The 24,284-nt window shown below is 51.1% G+C and overlaps 1 protein-coding gene across 5 annotated transcripts in view; it reads left to right on the top strand.

Moving 5' to 3' along the window:
* KIRREL1 (kirre like nephrin family adhesion molecule 1) overlaps nt 1-9,561 on the top strand; it is a 103,220-nt gene extending 93,659 nt beyond the window's left edge. For all 5 annotated transcript variants that reach the window (XM_046682464.1, XM_046682462.1, XM_046682463.1 and 2 more), the window contains 5 exons: nt 1,165-1,363; nt 2,608-2,715; nt 2,869-3,008; nt 3,623-3,700; nt 3,955-9,561. In XM_046682464.1, coding sequence (XP_046538420.1) covers nt 1,165-1,363; nt 2,608-2,715; nt 2,869-3,008; nt 3,623-3,700; nt 3,955-4,431 — 1,002 coding nt within the window. In that variant the 3' untranslated portion in view covers nt 4,432-9,561. The remainder of the gene's footprint in view (nt 1-1,164; nt 1,364-2,607; nt 2,716-2,868; nt 3,009-3,622; nt 3,701-3,954) is intronic.
* The last annotated feature ends 14,723 nt before the right edge of the window (nt 9,562-24,284 follow it).

Below are 24,284 nucleotides of genomic sequence, written 5' to 3'. Positions count from 1 at the left end.
CTCTTGCTCTCTCTTCTCCCTCTCTCCTGCCCTTTCCTCAGCCTCCTGATCTTTTCCTTGGTCCCCCCCTCCCCTCTTCTCCTGAACCCTGCCCCATCCTTCTCCTTCCACCCTGCGCACTCCTCTCCCTTCTCCTGCTTTCTTCTTTCTACCAGCCCCCTCGCCACTCTCCTCCCTCCTTCCTCCTCTCCCCCACACCATGAGCCATTAATTCCTTCCGTGACCATTAACCGTCAAACCCCTCATCACATTTAATGACCATTTGGCTAACTCCAGGGCTGCCCAGGGACACTTCATTACCACGGCCGCCCAGGCAGCAGGCGGCTCGGCTCCCGGGGGCTTTCCTTGCAGATCTAGGAGGATTGATCCCTGGAAAGGAGCCAGTTGTCAGCTGCTCCGGCTCCCTTGGGCTCCACTCTGAGGGAGGGGTCATGAAGGGGGCATGCCCCGGCTGGGAGGTCAGGGGTGGAGGAGCCTGGGGATCCCCCTCTCCGATGATAACTCCCACCCACTGTAAGAGTCTGTGGATGGGGCTCCAGAGCCAGCCAGGTGGGTTCATGTAGGGTCGGCTATCAGTTGGCTAAAGGTAAGGTTGAAGATTGAGTTATGTTTAGTTAGAACCTCACACTGTCAGAGCTGGAAGAGAATCGGCCTCTCATTTACAGATGAGGAAACTGAGGCCCAGAGAGGGGAAGGGAGGCCACACAGGGACTCAAGCGGAGAGCCAGGCCCAGAGCCCAGTGTTCTTGCCTCCCCATCCAGGACTTTTTCTCTGACATCAGGGGTTCCCAAGTGTCAGCTCATTGGATCAGCTGCACCCATATCACATGAGATCATTATAAAAATAGAGATTCCTGGACCTCTTCCCTGGAGAGTCATTTTTAGGAGATAAGCCCCAAGAATCTACATTTTAAAGATATCCCTAGGCATATCTGCATGTCCCTGGCATAAGTCTCAGTCATGTATGGGAGACCCTGCTTCTCCTAGACTAGAGACTCGTTGCCAAGGTATGAGGCAGGAGGTGCGACTTAGGTTTGTTACAGAGTGAGTGCTGGGCTGGGCCCAGGGGTACCCAGGACACATGGGGTGAGCATGCTTTGAGGGTAGGTCAGGTGTTCCTGCCACCTGCCCCTTCCTTACCTCCTCCTGCCCTCCCCACCCCAGGCATGGGCATGGAAAGAGAACTTCCTGGAGGTGGGGACCCTGGAACGCTATACAGTCGAGAGGACCAACTCGGGCAGTGGGGTGCTGTCCACGCTCACCATCAACAACGTCATGGAGGCCGACTTTCAGACCCACTACAACTGCACTGCTTGGAACAGCTTCGGGCCGGGCACGGCCATCATCCAGCTAGAAGAGCGAGGTGACCGGCAGGGCAGCCCGGGGATTCTGCCTCCTCTTCTCTCCTGGGACAGGGCTCAGAAGGAGACAGCTCTTTGTTGGGCCTTCCCACCAGAACCTGGGGAAATCCACTCGCTTCTTTAAACATTTATTGGGCATCTGCTGTGTACCAGGCCCTGCAGTAGGGGCTGTAGGGCCAGATGTGAACAAGACACAGTCCCTGGCCTCAAGGAACTCTCAGTTTAGTGGGGGAACTTAGAGAGTGGCAGCAAATGACTTCAGATGGAGAAAAATCAAATGATCTGTGGAAGGGAGTAACACACCCTACCTTACCGGGATGGTGTGAGGATTAAATGAGAGAGTATTTATAAAATACTGACATAGAATAGGTGACCAGTAAATCTTGGTTCCCCACCCCTTCAAGAATCCTTAGCCTGATAGGAAAGACACATTCCCTCTCTTCAGGCACTTCTAGCACGATGAAAGAGGCATTAGCTGTGACTTTTGGAAGCTCCCAGGTCTGATGAGAGAAAGACGGCTTCTTTTTTTTGTTGTTTTTTTTAAGAACCAGCCCTTTGACATGAGAGATGGGGAAAAATAACTGGGGGTCCATCAGTTCTGTCTTAGCTGAGGGTGCCAGCAAGGGGCTGGTGGGAGGATCAGAGGACACAGGACCCAGCAGGGAAGGCTTTCCGGAGGGGAGGAGTCTTATGCAGATGGGATCCATCCAGGACTGCAGGAAGGGAGAGAAAGCTGGAGGCAGGGCTGCCAGGTCCTTATCAGCTCTGGGGCACAGGGGGAACCAAGGAGGACTGTTTGAGCCTGGGAGGGTAGGTGCAGATGGGGCCATCACGGTGGTGTGGATGGGGGAGGTGGTGAAAGAGATCGGAACACAGATGGCAGATCGGAGAATGTGGAGACAGTTGACATCAACCAAGGGCCCAGCCCAGCAAGGAGAGACCAAGCCCAACAGACAGGTGGGTGGCAGGAGAGGGTCACATGGACCATCCAGGCCAGGGTGAAGTTGGTGCCCCAGCTGCAGGGATGAGATGTGATCACGACCCCAACTCTGATCAAGCTGAAGCTCAGGCCAAAACCCAAACACAATGCAGACCTTCCTCTCAATCCCACCCTTCCTTAAACCGAACACTGTCCACAAGCTCAGTTGAAACCTAACTCTGTACACAATCCAGGGGTGCCAGTAAAGCTGTGGCTGGCCCGTGTGACTCCATGCTTACCCTCCTCTTTTTCTTGCCTCATCTGAAGAGGTGTTGCCCGTGGGCATCATCGCCGGGGCCACCATCGGCGCAGGCATCCTGCTCACCTTCTTCTTCATCGCCTTGGTGTTCTTCCTCTACCGGCGCCGCAAAGGCAGTGAGTATGGCCCCTCCTGTCCCTCCAGGGCCCCCAGCAGCCAGTGCCAGGAGGAGCGAGGGGATTGGACTTTCGTTCCCCAGCATAGGTGGGTCCAGAAGTAGCTACTGCAGAGGCTGGCAGAAAGCATCCAGGCTGCCTCCCCCATCCCAGGTCGCAAGGATGTGACCCTGAGGAAGCTGGACATCAAGGTGGAGACAGTGAACCGTGAGCCACTCACGATGCATTCTGACCGGGACGATGATACCGCCAGTGTCTCCACAGCGACCCGGGTCATGAAGGCCATCTACTCGGTGAGGGTCCTGCTCCTCCCCGGCCCACTCCCCCGTTCACACTCTTGGGACCCGCCCACCCCAGCACTGTAATAGCCACTGTCACTCTCACCTCCCTCAGTCAGTACCTTGGTCCTGCCACACACGCACACACGTGCTCATGCTCTCACACATACATGCACATGCACACACATGCATATGCACATGCTCACGCACAAACTGGCACACATGTGAGTGTGCACACACGCTCCCCAGGCTAATTTCCCTCCAGCAGAGGATAGGCAGGTGGGGCCCCCATAGGCTTCCTGTCCTTCCCCCACAGAGTGTCAGATTGGAAACCCTGGAAGTTTTCTGGTCCAACTGCCTCATTGCTCAGATGAGGAAACAGTCCCAGAGAGGGGCAGCGACATGCCCAAGGTCACGCGTGTTAATGACAAAATTGGTGCTACCCGGGTCTCTGGCCTCTTTCTGCCACATCCCAGAGCCTCTGCTGGGAGAGGACACAGAACTCAAGCCTGCCGGTGACCCCAGACCCTTCCCTTTAGCAGGTGGCCTCTGGGTGAGCAGATGGGGTGGGAAAAGGGGCCAAGAACAGGGCCTCTGTCTCCTGATGCCCCATTCCTGCTGCTCTGCAGTCCTTTAAGGATGATGTGGACCTGAAGCAGGACCTGCGCTGCGACACCATCGACACCCGGGAGGAGTATGAGATGAAGGTGGGAAAGGGGGAGGGGCCAGGGCAGAGGGCTGGGTGGGCACGTGGGGCTCCGAGGGCCTCAGGGTGGAGGTGAGGGCAGGCGTGGGGAGGAACGGTCAGGAGGTTTATTGAAGGAACAGAGGAGGTGGAGAGGTACTGGCTGAGAACACAGGGCAGAGCAAGTGGAGGAGGCTCAGAGGGCCATGCGAGACTTGACGCCCCTCCCCCAAGAGGGAGGTCCCTCCTCCATCCTCTTCTCTCATTGCCCCCCAGGACCCCACCAATGGCTACTACAACGTGCGTGCCCACGAAGACCGTCCGTCTTCCAGGGCAGTGCTCTATACTGACTACCGTGCCCCCGGCCCTGCCCGCTTCGACGGCCGCCCCTCTTCCCGTCTCTCCCACTCCAGCGGCTACGCCCAGCTCAACACCTACAGCCGGGCCCCGGCCTCTGACTACGGCCCTGAACCCACACCCCCAGGCCCTGCTGCCCCAGCTGGTACCGACACAACCAGCCAGCTGTCCTACGAGAACTATGAGAAGTTCAATTCCCATCCCTTCCCCGGGGCAGCAGGGTACCCCACCTACCGACTGGGCTACCCCCAGGCCCCGCCCTCTGGCCTGGAGCGGACCCCGTATGAGGCGTATGACCCCATTGGCAAGTACGCCACTGCCACTCGGTTCTCCTACACCTCCCAGCACTCGGACTACGGCCAGCGGTTCCAGCAGCGCATGCAGACTCATGTGTAGGGGCCAGAGCCTGGCTGGGGCATCTCTGCGGGGCAGAGGAGAAGGCTCTCACAGCTGTTCCCTGATATTCAGGGGCATTGCTCGTTGCTCCCGTCCCGGACCAGCCTTCCTCCTCCCGCCGTGGCAGGTGGGGAGCAGGTCTCCCGGAAACACCCCGTCCCGAGGATGGTGCTCCGTGCACGCCCCAGCCTCCTGGGCCTGCCCTTCCCTCTTCTTCGGGAGGACGTGTCTCTTCTGACCTGCGCTCTCGCCTGGCCCCAGTATGGGGACAGGGAAAGTGAAGGTTGCGGAGAGCAGAGGGGGCACTTTTAGCATTCCCTTTCTATCCCACCCCTCTGGTCTCCCATAAGTGGACGGGGTGGGGGTGCGGGGGGTGTCAGTGGGGATGAGCAGGCTTTGGCCAGGGGACATGAAGTGTGGGGGTGGGTGGCTCTGGCGCAGACAGGTGGAAACAAGATAGCCTGGCCAGTCCCTCTGTCGTCTGCATCCATGCCCGGGGTGCATCTCTTCCTCCTCGGCACTGCAGAAGGGACCTTGGATTTATCTTAGCTCTGTCTACAGAATAGCCCTGGCACTGAGTTCAAATCCAGCCCTTATTCAGCTGGGATTAAAATGCCAGTCATCCTGGCTGCCGGCTATGGACACCTGTCTGTCAGCCTGCGGAGGGATCCATGGATGCGCAGGAGCATAACCCCCTTTCCGGCCCCTCTACGCTGGGCCAGCCAGATAAGTCAGGGGATCCTGGTGGAAAAAGGAAAGGTCAGGCACCATATCCTGATTCACCAGCAAGACAACTGTGTGCTACATAGCAGTTTCCAGAACCCACATTAGAGGGAGCCCACCCAAGCCCCCTTCTCTCCCCAGTCTGTCCCACTTCCTGGCTTTAACTCTTGAGCCTGCCTGGGGAGTGGTGGGGTGAGGGTGGGGGGTGCTATAAGCTATTTTTCAAAGACAACAAAAAACAATGAAAACCTCATTTGGAAAAAACAAAAAAACCCCCAAAAAACCTGTAGAGATCCCCTCACCCAAATACAAGTCCCAGTGGAAAGGAAAGGGAGGCACCTGTTCTCCACCAGATTGCTAACACCTTCCATTACACTTTCCATCCCCAAGCACTTTGAATCCATTTTTAAACATTAAGGTAGGGAGACCTGTCACTGGATGGGCTCTGAGAGGCTTGAGGAGGGGCCTGGCTCTCAGACTCTGCTGTCCTACCCCAGGGTCCACCAGCTGGTTAGAGAGGCCACCTTCCAGGGGGCATGGGAGATGTTCTCTTGAGACAGGTTTTGGTTTGTTACGTGTCTTTTTTTTCCCCTTGGACCAATCAGATTCCCTCTTCCACTTTCAGTGCCTTGAGTGTCCAGCTTTGGTCGACCGGCCCTGTGTGAGTGGCTGTGCAGACAGTGGGTATTGTGAACCCCAGACACACTGTCAAGTGTTGAAGCGTTTAGGGATAGACGGATGAGGGGGCCTGGGGAGGAAGGGCTGACCAGGTAAGGTGGCACGGAAGGGCACTGCAGGCAGTCATGGCCCATGCTGCCCCCCCCCACACACACACACACATAGACACGTGCACATACCCACACACATTCCACAGAGGCCATTCTTAGGCACTACCTTCCGACCAAAGAACCGGCGCTCCAAAGAGAACTCGGACCCCAACCCTGGCGCCCCTTCCCAAGCAGCAGGGTCTGGAGTCGGCTGTTCCCCTCCTCCAGACTTGCTCCCCGACGGGCGGGGCCTCAGGTGCAATTCCCAGAATGCGCCTTGCCCTTTCTCATGGTCATCATTCATTAGTCATGTTCGCTTTAATGAGTTACATGCCTATCAGCCACGGGCCATCACCACCCTTGCGGATGGGTCTGCGGGGTGACATTCCTTGCCATTCCCTTGCTGGTAGGGAGCAGCTCCAGTTCCAGCCTCACAGGCTGCCTCTGTGTCCTGCTCCATCTCAGCAGGGGCCCGTACCATGGACTGGCCCTTCCTGAGGCATGATGCAGGCTTGCAGCTGCAGTCTGCCCCTGCACCTGGAAGCGGACACCTTCCTGCAGAGTCCTTCTATGTGAGCTCAGTGAGAAGGTCTGTTAAGGATGGAAGGTTGCTGTGCAAATTCATGCATATTTTGATTATTTTCACCGAAACCAGAAGCCATGGGTAATCTCAACAGTTAAAGTCTAAAGATAATGGCTCTTTAAACAGGGGTATTCCCCAAAACATTCATTTTTGTTTAAGGTTTGGCCAGATTCTGTTTCCTCCATTTTTGTTTAAGTGCTGGGCCCATTCTGTTGAAATGAAGGAGAGGAGGGGGCCCAAGGTCACTAGGTAACATTCAGTTGATGCTGTAGGGACCATTGGTTTCCTGGGGCCTGATACAGAGCCACCTCACTGTTCTCTCTTCTTTAGCACATTAACGGGCACCTCCTGAGTATCAAGCAAGTGCCGTGCACGGCACAGACAGCAACCAAGGCCGTCTCTGCCCTCTGCAACTTGCACTCTGGTCTGATCAGAATCTGAACTGGGACCTGCTTGTTAGGCCAAATGGAAGAGCTTTTCTGGGGGAGTGGAAGGCGCCCTTGAATGTAGAACTTTGTTGTCTAAGGCTGACATCCTCCAGCAGGGTGCCTCGGTACTAGATGTGGTCACCTTGGTGATCCTGACCGCCTTTGACATTCTTGTTTTGGTGAGAAGAGCAAGGGGCTAGGGGTTAGGAGACCTGGGACCCAGTTCTGAAGCTGCCATTTACTGAATGACTTTGGCCTAATCTCTGTACATTCACTGCCCCCAATTCTCTCACCTGTGAAATAGGGGGAAGAGTTGCACAAACATGGAATTATTCTGCTCTTACTGTATTCATTTGGTGAGGTGGAGGGGCCTGGCCATCCCTGGCAAGGAGTTGGGAATGGCGAGCGAGCAGGCTGAGGGATGGGGAAGTTGAAGGTTCTGTTCCCCCCTTGAAAGCAGCTTTCACCATGGGCTTCATTATCTTGTCAGAAGTCTTGTGAACGAATTTCCACTAGGAACCCCTTGATCCCAGACAGCAACAAAAACCACATCCTAAACCTCAGAGTGAAATTGGCGTGGAAGTATCCTTTGGCCATTGGGTAGCTGTGCTGCTCCTTACTCAGAATTCAGAGTTTTGCAAGGTGGCTATGGCTCGGGCAGGGCATGGTGAGTTTCCTTCGCTGTGTACCCAGGTTTCAGGCAACTTATGTGGGGAGAAAGGGGAGCAGCCACCCTCCACCCTGCTCCTCAGGAGCATTCCCCTGGTCCAGGGACAGCGGGCCCCACTCACCGAGCACGGTGAAGCTGCTGTTGATGGTGTCTTGAGCCAGAGAGTGAGGTGTGAGCACAGCTGACCCTCTGTCCAAGGAGCAGGTGGGAAGGGCAGCTGGTGGAGGAAATAGCGGGACAGCAGTTTTGACCTAAATTCTGGATCTTATAGAGGTCCTCGTGATTCCGGGTGTCCCATGGTCTCTTTCCTTGTGGAGGGTCCAGCCTGCATCCTAAATCCTGGACCCCTCAAAGTCCAGCCACAGAGTATACATGAAGCAAAAACCACAATAAGGCAGAAAGGAAAGTGGCCAGGAATGGGAGCAACACTATGTTCTCACAAATGTCTTGCTTGGGATGAAAAAGTTTAATTTGACCGCCCTGTCTCCAGGCACCGTGCCCTCTCATCCCTGCAGTGGCTGCATTCTTCGTAATTTTGGAGGCAGCCTTCCCTGCGTCAGAGGATGGAGCACACTGCACTAGAGTCTCCTCTGCCTTTGTGCCCTCTCATTAAACAGTCGGCGCTCTGTCGGGAGCCACAAGGCCTGGGCTCCTTAAAATGGAATCATAGGGTCTCTCAGTATACTTGACCCATGTCCATAGCAATGTTGGGCCATTTGGGTTTGAAGAAAAACACATGAAAGCCAAGACCCCAACTGGACTGAACTGGCTCAGTCACTGCCTCACTCTGGTGTGAGGACGGTTCTGTCCCCACTCCTGCACTCCCACACTCCCAAGGCCACCTGGGCCTCAGAAACCCTGGCTTCTCTACCATTTTAGTGCTGTGTGTCCTGAGCCAGGTCACCGCTCTGTGCCTCTACAGGCCCTTCTGCATGTTGAGGGAATCACCTGAAAGGCATTAGTAAAGTTCATGACCCTGGTGGGACCAGTGAGGATGTGATAATAGAACATTGAAGTGCACAGACCGTGGGATGTAATTGGAAAGGCATTTATTTTTGTGAAGAGGCTATAAAATTAGCATTTAAATATCCACATTCCCTTCTCTGCCTCCCCATATGCCCCCCATGATATCTCTCCTCTCCTGGAGGCCAGGCTCTTTCTGAAAGGCATTGGCTTCACCTTGATCAGCTTGGCCCTGACATTCCACCTCTGGGCTGGTGGAGAGGATGGAAAGATGTGTGGCTTGGGAGATGGAGAGACGGGGCTGGAATCTCATTTTTCTTGCATCACTGTGAGGGAGCTCCAGGCCCTGTCCCTGGAGAAATAATTGCTGCGCAGAAGTCATAGGCCATACTGGGCGGTTCTGGTACAAGCCTGCCCTTAAAAATAATAATAATAACTCCATTTGCATAGACCTATCACTCATTCCTACCAGTCTCCTTTGCCCACTCCTGGCTTTTTTGCTGGCCCCAATCACTGGCCTTTTCAAGAGCTGGTGGGCCGTGGGCTCTTCTGTTTGCTTCTGGAGGTCTTCGGATGCTGACCCTGGGAACATCCCTAACTCTGGGGAGAGAGCAGCTAGGTTGCCAATATAATCAAACTCTCGACACAATCTTGTTAGCAATAGAGACCCGGAAGATTTGGCTGCCTCCAATTTCACCAGAAAGAGGCCCAGGGCTCCTGTGGTCATATTTTCTACCCAACTCTTCTTGGGATTACAACCACCACTTCTGGCTCCAGTTGACTTTTCTCCACCCAAACCCCAATAATAAATGGATCCATGATGATAAGAGAAGAGAAAAAAATAATATTTTTGTTAGGACAAACCATCGTAGATTTTTAGCAATGTGTATCTGTGTGTCCCTCACACCTTTTCCTATTCTACCTTTTTTTCCTTTTTTTTAAATATTATGTACTATATTTTTAGTCTCAAACACACTATATATTATATATATTTAATTTTTTTATATATATAAATATAAATGTTTTAAAAAGTGCCATGTTTTGTGTTATTTAATGCATGAGCAGTTCTAGTTACTTAAAAGCTTGCCTGATTTGGGGTGAAATGGTCCAGATTTGGGGAAAAGATAACAGATTTTGGGATTGAGATGCAGAGACTATATATTTGTGTCATCTCCAGGCTGTGGGGCAAAGGTGTTTTATTCAGTCTGTGACTGTTACAGAACCCTGAGGCCGATTACAGCAGTTCAGGGACAAACAGCTGGAGGCTCCATGCTTTTGGAACACAGCACCCACATGTTCTGTGCCAAATCTGATTATGAGACGGGAAGGGGGGAGACTGAATCTGGGATCCAGATCCCAAAGGAATTGGGAGTGGGAATGTGAGCAGGTTTGTGGTTTCATTTATTAAAATGCAGTAATTTAGGTAAAATTTCCCAAGTTTCCAACCTTTTGAACTTAGAGTGAAATAAAATGAAAAAGCAGATGATGCACAGTACACATACGCAGAGGCCATCCAGCTAAGAAATTCTAAATTCTCTGAGGTTAGTGGAGTTTGTAAGGATTTCACTTTGCTCATTTCATAACAGTTTGAAGATAAGTGAAAAAAAAATGTTTTCAGATAATATTTTTGAAAGGGCTAAATCATTAGAAAAATACAAGGGTTTCTTGTTTTCCTCATCCAATTAGCCAAGCCAACTAAAGACGGTCCACAGTAGCCTTTTTTACACAAGGGACACTAAACAGACAAAGTTAGGGATGTAAGAGCTGAAAAATAGAGATAATGTGACCCATTTCCAAGAAGGTTGGAGGTCACCGCCCAGAACTACCACGAGGGAGGGGCAGGGCACAGTGGGGGCTGCAGTTGGAAGCGAGTGTCCAAGACTAAGAACGTACAGGTAGCTCAAGGTGAGGCCAACCTGGATGGGAATGAGAGGGCCAGGTGCAGGATGACTCTTGTGGACGCAGCCAGGTGAGCTGAACCCACATAGGTGAAACACGGCGTGATAGTTGGGATCCAGACGCAAACAGAATAGAGTGAAAAAAAAAAATAAAGAAGCAAATTTGTGCAAACATGGAGGCCCAGATGAATTCTGATAGGCCAAGTAGTGTTGAGTGGGGTGCTTCCTGTGCCATCTGTCTGCTTATGATGCTGTTTATTCCTCTCTGCATCCCCAGAGCCCGGCACAGGGCCAGCAGGCACTTTGGGACAAGTCTGTGAGCTAGATAGGGCACCACACGAGCCTCCAAGACCTGAACCCACTCTCTTCTTTAGGCCCAAGAGAGGCCACAGGAGCTTGTCCCGTGGATTAGGCCTTTTCCTTTGACAAGGACCCAAGTCACTTGTCCAGCCTGAGGACAAGTAACAATGACATCAACAGCCCCTTTATCACCAAGCTTTGCAGACTTTTAAGAGCCACTCCCTCCTTGGGAAGTCTTCTGCCTCACAGCAGGAGCTCTGGGCCGAGGCACAAACATGCTCCAGTCTGCACTTTCCCACCAAAGTGTGATGTTCAAAGTCCGCCATGATCTACCCCGAGCACCTTCCCAAAGGACCAGATCTGTCAACCCTCCCTTTCACTTGCTCAACTTTCCTCAAGGTCAATGGAATCATGCCCTGTTTGGAGCACACCCTGCACTTTCCTGCCCCTGGGCTTTTGTCCAAGCTCTTTTCTGTTCCTGGAAAGCCCACGTTCTTCTCATTTACAAATTTTATTCAGGGCCCAGCTCAAAGGCCTTCTCCTCCAGAAGCCTTGCCTGACTCATCTACTCACCCTCCCTCCCTCCTCCCCTCCTTCCCTCCCAGGAAGGCCCAGGACAGGTGAGCCAACTCACTGACCTCATAACTATCTGCTTCATTCACAGGGTTTTGTGTATGATGCATTAACACTTTTCAATGAAGGGCACTTGAAGGTAGGGATCATGTATTGCTTATTTTAGTATCCTCATCAGCCAAGAGAGTACCTGGCATACAGCTGCTCAGTATGGGCTGGAGGAATGCAGGGATGGAGGGAAGGGAAGCAAACTCGTAAACGCAATGCATAATGGGAATTTAACCTAGAGAAGTTCATGCGTGATGAAGTGGGATAGCATGGTGATTAAAAGCATGGATCTCCTGGGGCCGGCCCGTGGCCAAGTAGGTAAGTTTGCGCGCTCTGCTTCTGTGGCCCAGGGTTTCGCCAGTTAGGATCCTGGTCACGGACATGGCACAGCTCATCAGGCCATGCTGAGGCAGCGTCCCACATAGCACAACCAGAAGGACCTACAACTAGAATATACAACTACGTACTGGGGGGCTTTGGGGAGAAGAAGAAAGAAGGAAGGAAGGAAAGAAGATTGGCAACAGATATTAGCTCAGGTGCCAACCTTTAAAAAAAAAAACAAACACGGATCTCAAGTCAGTCTGCCAAGCTGAGAGATGTTACCAGTATTAGTGAATACTGGCTTCTCTCTCTCTGAGTCCTCTGACTGTTGGGCAAGGCCAGCCTGTCTAGTTTTGGCTAGTGTACTGTCAACAGAAGTGACATGTTACTTCCAGACCAAAGCATTTAATTGCTGGTATGAGACCCTCCAGCTCTTTCTTCATCTGCCATAGGGACCAGACCTCATTTATTCCAGATGATGCAGCTTCATAATAGTGGAGTCCTTCCCTGCCTGGGTCCCTGAGAGACTATGCAAAAGCAGAGTCCCTTTGCCAACCTATGATGAGCATGTAGTTTGAGGGAGAAATGAATCTTTGTTTCGTTAAGATGTTGAAATTTTGGAGTTGTTTGTTACTGCAACATAGTGTATCCTATCCTGATTAACATAGAGTTTCAAGGTTTGCTCCAGCTTGACCTTGGGTAGGTTACTTTACCTCTCAGCATCTCACTTTCCTCCTCTGGGAAACGGTGCAATAATAGTTCCTATCCCATATAAGGTACTTAGCAGAGTTCCTGTCGTAAGAGTACTCAGTAAAAGTTAGCTTTTGTTCACCTAGAGAAGGAGGAGCAGTGCGCATCTGCCCCCTTCCCCTTTGCCTCTTTCCTTAGAGACATCATGAAAGATGTCAACAATTGCCAAGGGGTTATGAAAAGAAGGTGGAATCTGGAATGAGAAGATTTAGGCTGAAATCCCAGCAGTGCCTTGTAGAACTCTGTGATTCAGAGCAGGTCAGCACACTTTCTGAGCTCCCTTTTCTTTATCTGTAAATGTTGTGAATGCTGGAGGAGATGAGACATGAAAAAGCCCTGTGTAAATAGCTAAATGCTATTGACTGTGAGTTGATTACTTTGGCCTATTAACACTGCAGCATCCCAACCCCACCCCATCCCCACTCTCCAGCATCTCACACCACACACCTCGCTGCCACAAACATACTCCTAACACCCCCGCAACACCCACACACTATCTACTGGCAGCTCTAGCAATGACCTGATATTAGGAGAATGTGCCCACCCAGCTGGGCACACAGAGCCCATCTTGCTGGCCCCCAGGGTCCTAAAACCAAAAGACCAGCTCTTTGCAAAGCAGGAACCTGGGGGAGGAGAAACATCACTTCATGGCACTCACTTTCCCATTTCCTTTACTCATTGTAATTAGCTACACAGAGGCAACCTCCCGGGGAGAGCAGAGCCATCAGCTCCCAGAACTGAACCAGACGAGCTTTGTCTTTTTGTTCCTCTCCACATAATACTGCTCTCTTGGTGGTCGCTATGCAAACACATCCTGCATTCATTTGCAAACTGGGGAATATTTCATATTTTGAGGCTCAGATTAATGTTCCACCTCCCCAAAAGAGACACTGGTTGGGACTTCTTTTCAAACAGCATCATGTCTACACTCCTAGTCTGGCTCCCTAGTCATGCTATAGCCTGGGGCTGACCAAAACCTTATTCTTCCCAGAGCCCTCACTAAAATAAATGCTTAACTGTGGATAAAAGAATCTCAAAAATTGAAGGCACCTCTGGAACCACCTGGCCCAACTATGGACCCAAAGCAGGAGCCCCTATTCAGCCTCAGAGACAAACGGGCTCCACATCAAGACCATCAGGGGACCGGAAAGCTGGATGGCTTTTTATGGAGTCCGGACTTTGGAATCTGAATATTTGGACTTCCCTCTAGCTTCTCCAGGCACCAGCTCTGTGCCTTTGGGAAAATCATTTGACCTCTCTGGGCCTTGGTTTCCTCATTGATAAAAATCGTTCCTTCATTCATGCAAAAAATATTTATTGAACATTTACCATGTGTTTGGTACTATTCCAAACCCTGGGGATACAGCAGGGAATAGCACAAAGTCCCTGTTCTGGTGGCACTTACATTTTCATGGTGGGAGATTACAATAAACAACTAAATGTATGTCAGATGGTGGTAAGTGCTATGGAGAGACACAGAGCAGGGGCAGGGAATAGCAGGGATGGGAGGAGGAGGGGGTGCATGCTTTTATGTTGGGTGGTCAGAGAAAGCCTCTCAGCTAAGAAGACAAGTAAGCTTGGGGAAAGAATCTTCTAGGCACAGGGAAGCAGCCGCTGCGAAGGCCCTGAGGCAGAAATGAGTTCAGAAGGGTCAATACCCAGCAAGAAGTCTGGCTGGGGGCACTGGTGAGAGGTAGAAGGAAATCCTGTGTGAGACGCAGAACAGATCCTGTGAGGCTTGTAAGCCATTAAAAGGACTGTGGAAATTATTCCGAGATGGGAAAATGTTGTAAGTCAAGCCATATGAAACTGCTGTTTTTGTAGGTCAGAAACGGTTGAACATCAGCAATTTTATATGGTTCAACCTAATAGATGTAAATTGCAGTATTGTTAATTTATTATTACCACTTAAAAAAACAGGCTTTTCTATTATTTTGGCAGGATTAGTTGGAAGACATTTCTTCCTTCTATTGAGCATGAATCTGCCTTCTTGCAATTTTCACCCAATGGCTATAATTCTGCCTTCAGGGCAATGCTGTCTGGGCAGCCGGCCCCACTTCCCCCAGCGGCTAGCCCTTTTGATATTGAAATAGAGTTGTCATGACGTCATGTCTCTCCTGAGGCATCTCTTTTCTGAGTTTAATATTTCTGATTCTTCAAACCATTTCTCTTATGATCTGGTTTCCTGACTTTTCCTCATCCTGCTCACCCTGCCTTCCCAATGAGTTTTAAACAATCGGCAGGAAACAGCAGTTTCCTACAGCACCCGACTAGTCTGACAGGGAGTTCCCCACCTCAGCCCACTGGGGTTCTCTGTGTTCCTTCACCTCCTAACCTTCGATGAACAAGGATACTGTCTTCTGGCTCTTCCCCAGGAGGGAGTGGAGGCCCCTTAACCTCCCAATGGCCCTCAGAACCATCCCCTCTGCTGCAGGGGGAGATAGTGCCAGATTCTCAAACAAAAATCCCCAGGAGGTAGAATAAGAGCGGTTCCCAGGTCCAGCAGCTTGGCTATGGCCATGCCTGGCACCACAACTTAGGTTTTTATGAGGTGTCCCAAGACTTGGCGTGCTCTGTGTGGCAGGCCTACTTGGAATTTTTTAATAGCATGGCTGGCACCATAATGACCTACACCTGGCTCTCAGGATCGACATCTGTTTGCTCTCTGGTTGGAGAATCAAGAGATATGGGTTTTAGTCCAAGCTCCATTTCTTAACCATGTGACCTTGGACAAGTTACTGAAACTTTCTGAGTCTGTTTTCTTAACCACAAAAGGGGGATAATGATACTACTTCATTAGCTGAAGGAAGAGCTAGCACAATTGGAAATTAAATGAGCGTGTATCTCAAATGCCACCACTCCGCCTCGCCTCCACTGCTAACCCCTCTTCCACCAGTCCTTTAGCTCTGCCCAGACTCCCACAGTGGCTGAGTGGTCTCTCTGCTTCCATTCTTTCTTCCCCTAGAGTTTGTTTTCCACAGCAGGGCATTGGTAGCAGTTTCCTAAGGAATTGTTACCCTACTAGAGAAAACAAGAAACTGTTCTTAGTTTCACCATCAATACTACAAAATTAAACTTTAACTAAAATAACACAATCAAAGTAATCCTTTTAAAATGTAAATCACATCACATCACTCCTTTGCTGCAGACCTTATGACTTCCTATTCCATCTAGAATACAATCCACACTCCTTTCATTCCTACAGGCCTTACCTTAGCTGGCCGCTGCCTACCTTCCCTCCATCCTTTCTTTCTCACTTACCACTCTAGTTTCACTGACCTTGCTCTCTGTGACATTCTATCATGGAGTAAAATGCTGGACCCCTTCCTTCAGTGAAACCAGCTGAAGTTTTGGGGATGCTTAGGATAGGGAAGAAGCTAACATTCATTAAGTAAACGTGCCAGGCACTTTCATAAATGTGATTACACGCACTGTTCAGAAGAATGGGCCTCTGAAGCTAGAACTTAAAAGGAATTCCTCTCTCCGCCATCCCAACACCCAGTGGGCCAGCTCAGAGAAAAGCTCAGCAAATAAACCCAAGAAGCTTCCAGCCTTGGAAGCCCCCAGGGCTCCAGCTCTCTACTTCTAATAACCTAAAGGGCTATTAACAGTCTCTTCACTTATTAAAACAATTTTTTTGATGCCTGTCCCTTTGGTTCTGGCTACATGCCACAAAAGGAAGCTGGAATCCCAGATCTCCCTTTGAAAGGGCAGCCCCTCCACCAGGGTTGGAAAAGAGAGAGACAGACCTCATGGCTCAAGAATTGCCCCTTTCTTATGGGAGGACACAGACCCTCAGCACTAGACACAGGTTCGTTCCTCTTGGATGTAAAATCTCCATGGGGGTAAAAGAACCTTAAGGTAAGTGTAGAAACATTAGGATTCTGGTAGATTGAGGAGAAAAAGCCTAGTTGAATTCAGGCCCATGGGCTGATTGTACAGGTCTGATTCAGGGATCGAATGCTGAAGCTACCTAAGGGCAGGGAAATACTTTCCCATTTTTTATCTGTCATAAATCAGGGAATTTATATGAGCAGAACGGCATTTTAAAAAGGCAGGGGATGGCATCACTGGTCTCCGAGTTTCCTTCTCAGCACTAACATCCAGAATTCCATGACTCTGATGTCTTTTAAGATTCCAAACTGGGGGCAACTAAGCAGCAGGATGTTCAGGAAAGAACACCTTCAAATGCTCTGCACCCATTTTCCATTCAGAACACATGGCTTCTGTATCCATGATGTTCATGGCAAATCAGTGGCAACAGCAAGGATCTAGGTTTCCTGACCCTAAGGCTTTCCCACCGCAGCCTGTTTCCTTCATACTTGACACTGACTGAGTGCAACATCTCTGACTCCTTCTGGGTCTCCATAATCATAGAAAAACAGAAGACTTAACTCACTCTTATTTAAAGACTCAAATCAAGAGTTATCTCCTCAAGGAAGGCTTCCACCCACCATACCAAATTAAGTGCCTCTTCTTTGTCATCATATAATGCTCCCTTCTTGCCCCCATCCATTTGTGCCTCTACAATTATATATATATATATATATTTATTTATTTATTTATTTTTGATGAGGAAGATTGGCCCTGAGCTAACACCTGTTGCCAATCTCCCTCTTTTTGCTTGAGGAAGATTGTTGCTGAGCTAACATCCATCCAATCTTCCCCTATTTTGTATGTGGGATGCCGCCACAGCATGGTTTAATGAGCAGTGTGTAGGTCTACGCCTGGGATCTGAACCCAAGAATCCGGAGGCGCCAAAGTAGAGCACGTGAACTTAACCACTACACCACTGGGCCAGCCCTCTGTCAATTGTTTTTATACCCATTGCAGCTTACCAAGGTATTGACAGTTTAAAGAGTAATTGTGATGCCAGCTGTAAGAGAAATATTTCCTTCTTTCCACAATATGGTACCCTCCAGCTAATACCCAATCTCTTTCCTTTCATTCACGGCCAAGTCTCTTGAAATCCATTGTCTCTGCTTCCTCACTTTTACCACTCTCACCTGAACACACTGTAATCTATCTTCTGCTCCTGCCAAACCTACCAAACAGATCTTGCTCCGCTCATCAAATCTAACAGTCACTTCTCAGTTACTTTCTTCTGTTACAGGATCATTTTTTAACCAAAGGTTAAATCATGAATTTCATATACATCTAAAATGAACACATGTCAAAAATTGTATAGAATACATTAATTAATGAGAGATCCAGCAAGATGTTTCAACCGGTTCAATGGAAAATTCAAAATACCACAGCTGGATAGGTCAACCAAGAATTAATAAATGAATTTACAAATCCACGTAAAACTGGTTTGTCCACAAGGCACTAATCAATTGTACTCCACCAGACACAACTAATCTGCATTTCTAGGAACAGGAATCCTTTGCATTATCAGTTTTCTACCACTTACAGGTTTGTAAAATAGCTGATAGACAACGAATGGCAGGGATAACCTTGATGGGTAACTTAGGATATCCAATAACTTTTGTTTGGTCCCTTTTAAAGTCTTTCCTGACACTTTTTCGACCTGTCAGCAGCACTGAACGCTAATGACCACTCCTGAAGCTCCTCCTTTTGCTCTGCAGTGTCACCTCAGATTCCCCCCACCTCTCTGACCACTCCTTCTCAGCAGAAGTGGCCTCCACTTCCTCTACCTGCCCTTAAATGTAGGTATTCTCCAGTGTTTTGTCCTAGACTCTCTTCTCCCTCTACCTCCACTTTTGACATGTCTACTCTGTCATCTTTAAGCCACCAAAGTTATGCTGATGACTCTCAAACCTCCATCTCCAGCACAGCTTCCTTCGGAGCTGCAGATCCACATTTTTCTATCCCCCAGGACCTCCAATACAACATGCTGTACCTACAAGATCCACCTTTCTTCCTTGGATGGTGTCACCTTTCACGCAGGTGCTTAATCTAAAACCTTGGGAGCCAGGCTTGGCTCTCTCCCCTTCCTCACCTCGCAGCTCCAACCAGGCACCGAGACCCGCTGACTCTGCCTCCTTGCTCAGGCTCCAGCCTGGCTGCTCCTCTCCATTTCCAGTCTACCTGTCCTGGTCCAGGCATTCTTTACTTCTTGTCTGGATTAATACGACAGCCTCCTATCTGATCTTTCTGTCTCCAGCCTGACCCCATCTAATCCATACTTGACTCTGCTGCTGAAATAATCCTTCTAAAATGCAAATCCAAGGCGATCCTCTCATCCCTGAAAACATTCCATGGCTTCTTGTCAGGGTCGGGACAAAATTAAGCCCGTTAACAAGTTGGTTGAGGGCGTGGTTGAACTGACCCCCTCTCTCCAGCCTCACCTCTCTCGTTGAGTCCCTCCCTAGGGCTTTAGGAGACCACCTGTGAGTCCACTGACAGTCCCCATGAAGAGGGCCATGCCATTTCTTGTCTCCTTGGAATGGATTGTTCTCTCCCTGAAATGTGTCCCTCCCCCTTCATCTTTTCCTACCTAACTCCTGGTCATCCTACAAAACCTACACTGGGCTTTGCCTCCTCCCTGGAGATTTTCTTACCTCCTGCCCTTGTCTGCTTCTCTTAGAGGCACAGTCCGTGTGCCCCCATCCCTGCTCCCAGGGTCACTGACAAGTTTGTGACTGTTGGATTATCTCAGGAAAAGCTGTGACTCTCTTGCTTTTCTCTTTCCGTGCACTTGGCATACTGGGTTGTGACTGTTTATTTGCTTGGCTTCCTCATGAGACTGGGAGCTCCTTGGAGGCAGAGACTGGCCTCAATAAATACCCCTTTCCCTCTTCACATCCTCTTCCTACACAACCCCTGAGACGGCTAATCTCCCCTGAGCAAGTTTCATCCAATATACAGCACCTATGTATAGCCCCTCGCCCCTATATAGAATCTCCGGCGATTCTGATCTGGACCTCTAGTCTCATCTTTTAAACTCATTCGGTCAGTCAGTCAGTACTGGACACTGTGCGAAGTCTCTGCGGCATGGAAGGAAGTAAACTATGGCGTCTGTCCTTTAGGATGTGCAGTCCAACAGAGAAGACATACCTGTATGCAAATAAATGTATCCGTGATGTAATCGCTAAATACTCGGAATCTGAACACAGCGCTGCCTTAGCCGGAAGAGAAAACCATTATATACTTCTAACTGCTGAGGGTTCAAAGTGAGAAGAACGTCACCTCCGGGCAGAGATAAAGGATGACAAAGGCAATTGGCTTTTTCACGCGGAAGAAAGGCATTCCAGGCAGAGGCAACTGTCCCAGGAAAGGCACCAAGCATTTGGTGTGGTTCTCCCGGGGTAAGCCGACAGCCACAAGCTTAAGTGTGGACCGAGTGGAGGAACGGGCGTACGGGGGGCAACCCGGTGTTGAAAGCGTTTTGAGATTCTCCTGGACCGGGGCGGTGCCTCCCCGCCTTGCCCCGGTCGCGGGTTGCAGCCACCCACTCCCTCGGCAGGGGCTCCAGGACAGGGGGCGGGCGGCACTGCGGCCCGGCGGCGCCCGGGCCTCCTCCGCGCTGCTCTGCACGCCTGGTTTATTATGCACGAGGCAGGCAATTTGCCTTCCGCCCCGGGGACCCATCTCGGAGACAAGAAGGTAGTTTGTTCTCTGTAATGGCTTCTGCTGGAGTGTAGCGGGGCGCGAGCGGGGAGCGAGGGCGCTGGAGGGGTACGGGCGGGCCAGGCGCGGGGCGCGCGAGGTGCCTGGCGCCCCCCGGCGGCCCCTGAGCCCGAGCCCGGTGGGCGGAGGAGGCCGACTCCATTTCTTTACCCTTCCTTTCTGCTGCCCTCTTTGCTACTTAGGCGTTTTCCTTTGTTTCTCCCATTTCCCGCGTTTGTCTGCTTCATATTTTTTGTCTTAGTCCCTCCCTTCCTCTCCATCACCCGCTCCTTTGTGCTGGGACCCGGGGGTGAGGCAGGAGGCAGGAATGATTAAAATAGTCGTCTCTCCGCCATGGAACTCAGCCTCGCGGGGAAACTCGGCTGACTCCCTTCCCGTTCTAGGCCATTTCTGTCTCTCTCTTTCCCTCTGGTCCCCTCATTGTCTGTTTCTTAGCTGACCTTGACCTTTGTCTCTATGCCCACAGGAAGACACCCCCCAGCACCTCTCCCATCATTTCCAGGTGATGAAAATTCCAGACTGGTCCCAAGAATGAGCATCCGTCTCTCCTGAGGTCTTGTCCCTTGCCTCCTCATTCACCAGAACTGTTTCCATCCTGAAGCCCACAGGCCGCCAGATGAGAGAGAGAGAGAGAGAGAAAAAAAAAAAAAAATCCAAAGACTGCCAGGCTGGCATCTCCTGGGGTCATCTCCTCGGGGTGAGGAGTGACTGAATCAGTTGACCATCTCCTCAGCTGTAAGGTTCTGCCGCTTGGCTCAAAGTCTGGAAGCTGTCTGTCCCAGGGGTCCTCATGCAGAATTAAGCCCATCTCTCTCTCTCCCACCTTTACCCTCACCATCGACACTATGCCAGGCAGTGGACTTGTGTCCATACAAGCATCTTTACAGCAGTGTGTGAGCACTGAACAGGGAGTGCCTGCTGATTACATTTGGTTGAAGGAGTTGTGTGCTCTTGATGACTTACGCCCTCGCATAGTCTCAGTTCTCTCATCTGTAACATAAGGAGGTTGCATTGGATGGACTTGGAGGTCCTACAAACTGTGTTAATCCGTGACTCTATGTTAGGGTAGAGACTTTCCCAGAATATCCCAGTCCTCTGTGCTCCTGGATTCAGGAAGGGTCTCTGTACAAGGGGGAGCCCATGAGTGATCTGAAAGAGTGGAAGGGAGTGGCCAGGTGGGCTGGGACAGGGAAGAGGGAGCATTTGGGGTGTGAAGAGGCAGGGGAACAGGGGCTGGGCTGGGATGCAAGTGTAGCCACAAGAAGAGAGTGTGAGAACTGGGATGGTTAGAGAGCAAAGGGGTGGGGGCCTGAAATCCAGAGCTTTTGGACACCTCAGAGGTGGTCTCCTCAGTGTGGAGGGAGCAAGGAGCTAAGAGGGAGAGACCAGAGGAGTCGGAGGGCCCTGCCCCAGCCGGCTAGGAGGAAGAGAATAAGAGAGGTGGCTAGGCCAGGACTTGGTCAGGACCAGTGGTCCAGGAGACAGGACATGTGGCTCGGAGTTCGAGGAGGGGCTGTGTGGTGGGGGACCTGGACCTTCCTTGCTGAATCTCCTCCAAGCCTGTTGTCATCTGAGCACCTTGTCCCCTGCGATTTGCTGGACTCTCCAATAGTGTGGGAGCATGCCCTCCAAAGAACTTGTGGGTTTGCACTCAAGACATCCCTCCCTCCTTCTCAGGAAAGGAAAAGTGGCTCCTCACTGAAAGGCTGGAAGACCCCTGGGGCATGCGTGTTTCTGTGAGGGCACGTGTGTGCACAGTGAGGTCTGTGTAGGGGATGGGAATGTGCGTGTGGACTGGGGTATGCCTGGATGGTAATGTATGGGTGAGGGGCCTGTGAGGAATAGAGTCACTGCGAGGGCTGCGTGGGACTTGGGAGCACCTGTTAGGGCTCAGCCACAGCTCTGGAGAAAGAGGGAGGAGCCAAAGGAAGGCAGAGAACCACAGGAAGATGAGTGATACAGAGCCAGCCAGGCGGCTTGGCGGGAGGAGAATGAATGGGCCTGACAAGGAGGAGGAACCTTTTCTCAGTTACAGATCTTATGAAAGAGAACAAAGGAGTCTGGAGGAGGCATGACAGAGAGGGAGAGAGGAGGGTAAGCAGAAGCAAATGGAGGAGGAGGATAGAGGAGGGAGGGAAATCAGGAGAATGAAGAGCCAAATGGAGATTGGTCCGGGGAGGAGAGGCCCATTCAGCTCAGTGATGGTGGTGCACCTGCTCTGTGCCATGGCGGGGTGGTGGCTGGGGAATGAAGAGGTGTATCTGCTGCCCCCTCAGGGTTGGGGAGCAGATACAACCACAGGTGATTTGGCTGTGAGATCAAGGTCCATGTAAGGGGCTCTGGGAACCCAGATGGAATGAGGAGTTGCTAATCTCACCTGGGGGTTCAGAGATGGCCAGGCAGAAGAATGAGTAAGAGACTGAGATGCACTATGAGATATGCTATACAGAAACAGCGAGAGAGGGAGTGTGGCAGGTAGCAATCTGTTTTGTGGGACCAGAGGAGGCCAAGCTCTGCATTAAAGAATATAGCCCAGGAGCCAGCCCCGTGGCTGAAGGGGTAAGTTGGTGTGCTCTGCTTCGGGGCCCGGGGTTTTGCCAGTTCGGATCCCGGGTGCAGACATGGCACCGCTCATCAAGCCACGTTGAGGTGGCGTCCCATATAGCACAACCAGAAGGACCTACAGCTAAAATATGCAACTATGTACGGGGGGGCCTTTGGGGAGAAGAAGAAGAAGAAAGAAGACTGGCAACAGTTATTAGCTCAGGTGCCAATCTTAAAAAAAAAAAAAAGCCCAAGAGAGAACTATTGATCACAAACCCTCCTCAGGGAGCTCTCCCTGACTTCTCGTAGAGGACATCAGTCACCCCTGCCTTGGTGGTCCACTCAGAGGACCCTTCCATATTCCACTCTTCTCCTTGATGATACAGACCAAACTATGTCACAGCCAGCACCACACATTCTGTTGGTGCTCAATAGATGTTCCACAAGCACATAACTGAACAAACTCGTGTGCCTTGCACCAAGCAGGAGCCCTCTGAGGAAGATAGTATTTTTTCCCTTTTGTTGATGAGGAAGTCCACGCTGTCCTTCAGCTCTGGGAGAATTTAAAACCAAAGTCTTAGTATCCCCGGGCTCTGAGCAGTCTGTTTTTCTCTTTCTCAAACAAATAAGCTTAATACGTTTATAGGTTTGATTTATTTTTATTAGCTTCCATGCTGGTCAACATAAAATAATTATAAATTCAAGATTACAGTGAAAATCACTACCATTTTAATTTTAAAAAAGTGTAGGAGGTTGTAGGCTATATACAGTCTTCCACGTTTTCTCCTGAGAACATTAAAAAAAAAATCCTGTCATGCAGTAGAAAAGGTTTTAATAGAAAGGGGAAGGAAAAAGGAGAAGACAGTGGGAGCGGGGAGAGTGCGGGCAGGAATCTGCGAGCTGAAGAGAACCCCCCCATGAGAAACTGGAATTCCCATCAGCTCCGAGAGCAGAAGCAGGGGCGCCAGGTGGGACCCCTCCAGGCTCTGGGCGGCCTCTCCTCCAGAGGGCGCAGCAGAGACCCCCATGGCTGGTCGCCGCGGCGCGCCGCTGCCCCCGGAGGTGGCCTTCTGGCCTTCCATGCAGCTACCAGGTTTGGTTCAGGCACACGGAGGGTACTGCCTCTCTGGGCGTCTGTCACCCTTTAAGAGAGCCACTGCCTGGTCCAGAAAAGCGTGTGCTCTTCAGTCACAGCCCACCCCAGGTCTTCCTGACTCCACTGTCCACCTGGCTGTGTGGATGAGTAATGGGTCAGCTGGGCCGGCACCTCCCCCTCCGCACCCCGCGGCCTTACAGGTCCCCCCTCCCCGCTTCCCCTCCCCCTCCCTCCCCCCACACAGTCTGGAGGTTGCCACACTGGGAGAAGGGTAAGGCAGGGCACAATTTGTCTCTGTGTAATTATCTGTCAGGTACAGCTTGTGAAACCTCAGCCATCTGCCCCCCACCACGCAAGAAAATAAATTACACACATGCACACGGAGACACGGATAGCACGATGATCCTGCCCTCCGCCGCCAGCGGGCTCAGCTCCGGGAGAAAGCTCTGCCACGGCGAGCCCGAGCCGAGGACTGCTGATTCCTGCACTGCACCAGCCCCCGTCCTCCTCTCTCCCAGGCCCCTAACACTTAAGCTTGCATCTTTTCAGCCTGAGTTCCTCGCTGGGAAGGAGGGGGAGGTCCATGTGGCCTCAGA

This window comes from Equus quagga, chromosome 13 (genome assembly GCF_021613505.1).
Source record: "Equus quagga isolate Etosha38 chromosome 13, UCLA_HA_Equagga_1.0, whole genome shotgun sequence".
In the NCBI taxonomy this organism is placed as follows: Eukaryota; Metazoa; Chordata; class Mammalia; order Perissodactyla; family Equidae; genus Equus; species Equus quagga.
Note: the sequence above shows the minus strand (reverse complement) of the source record. Positions and strands in the feature narration are given on the sequence as shown.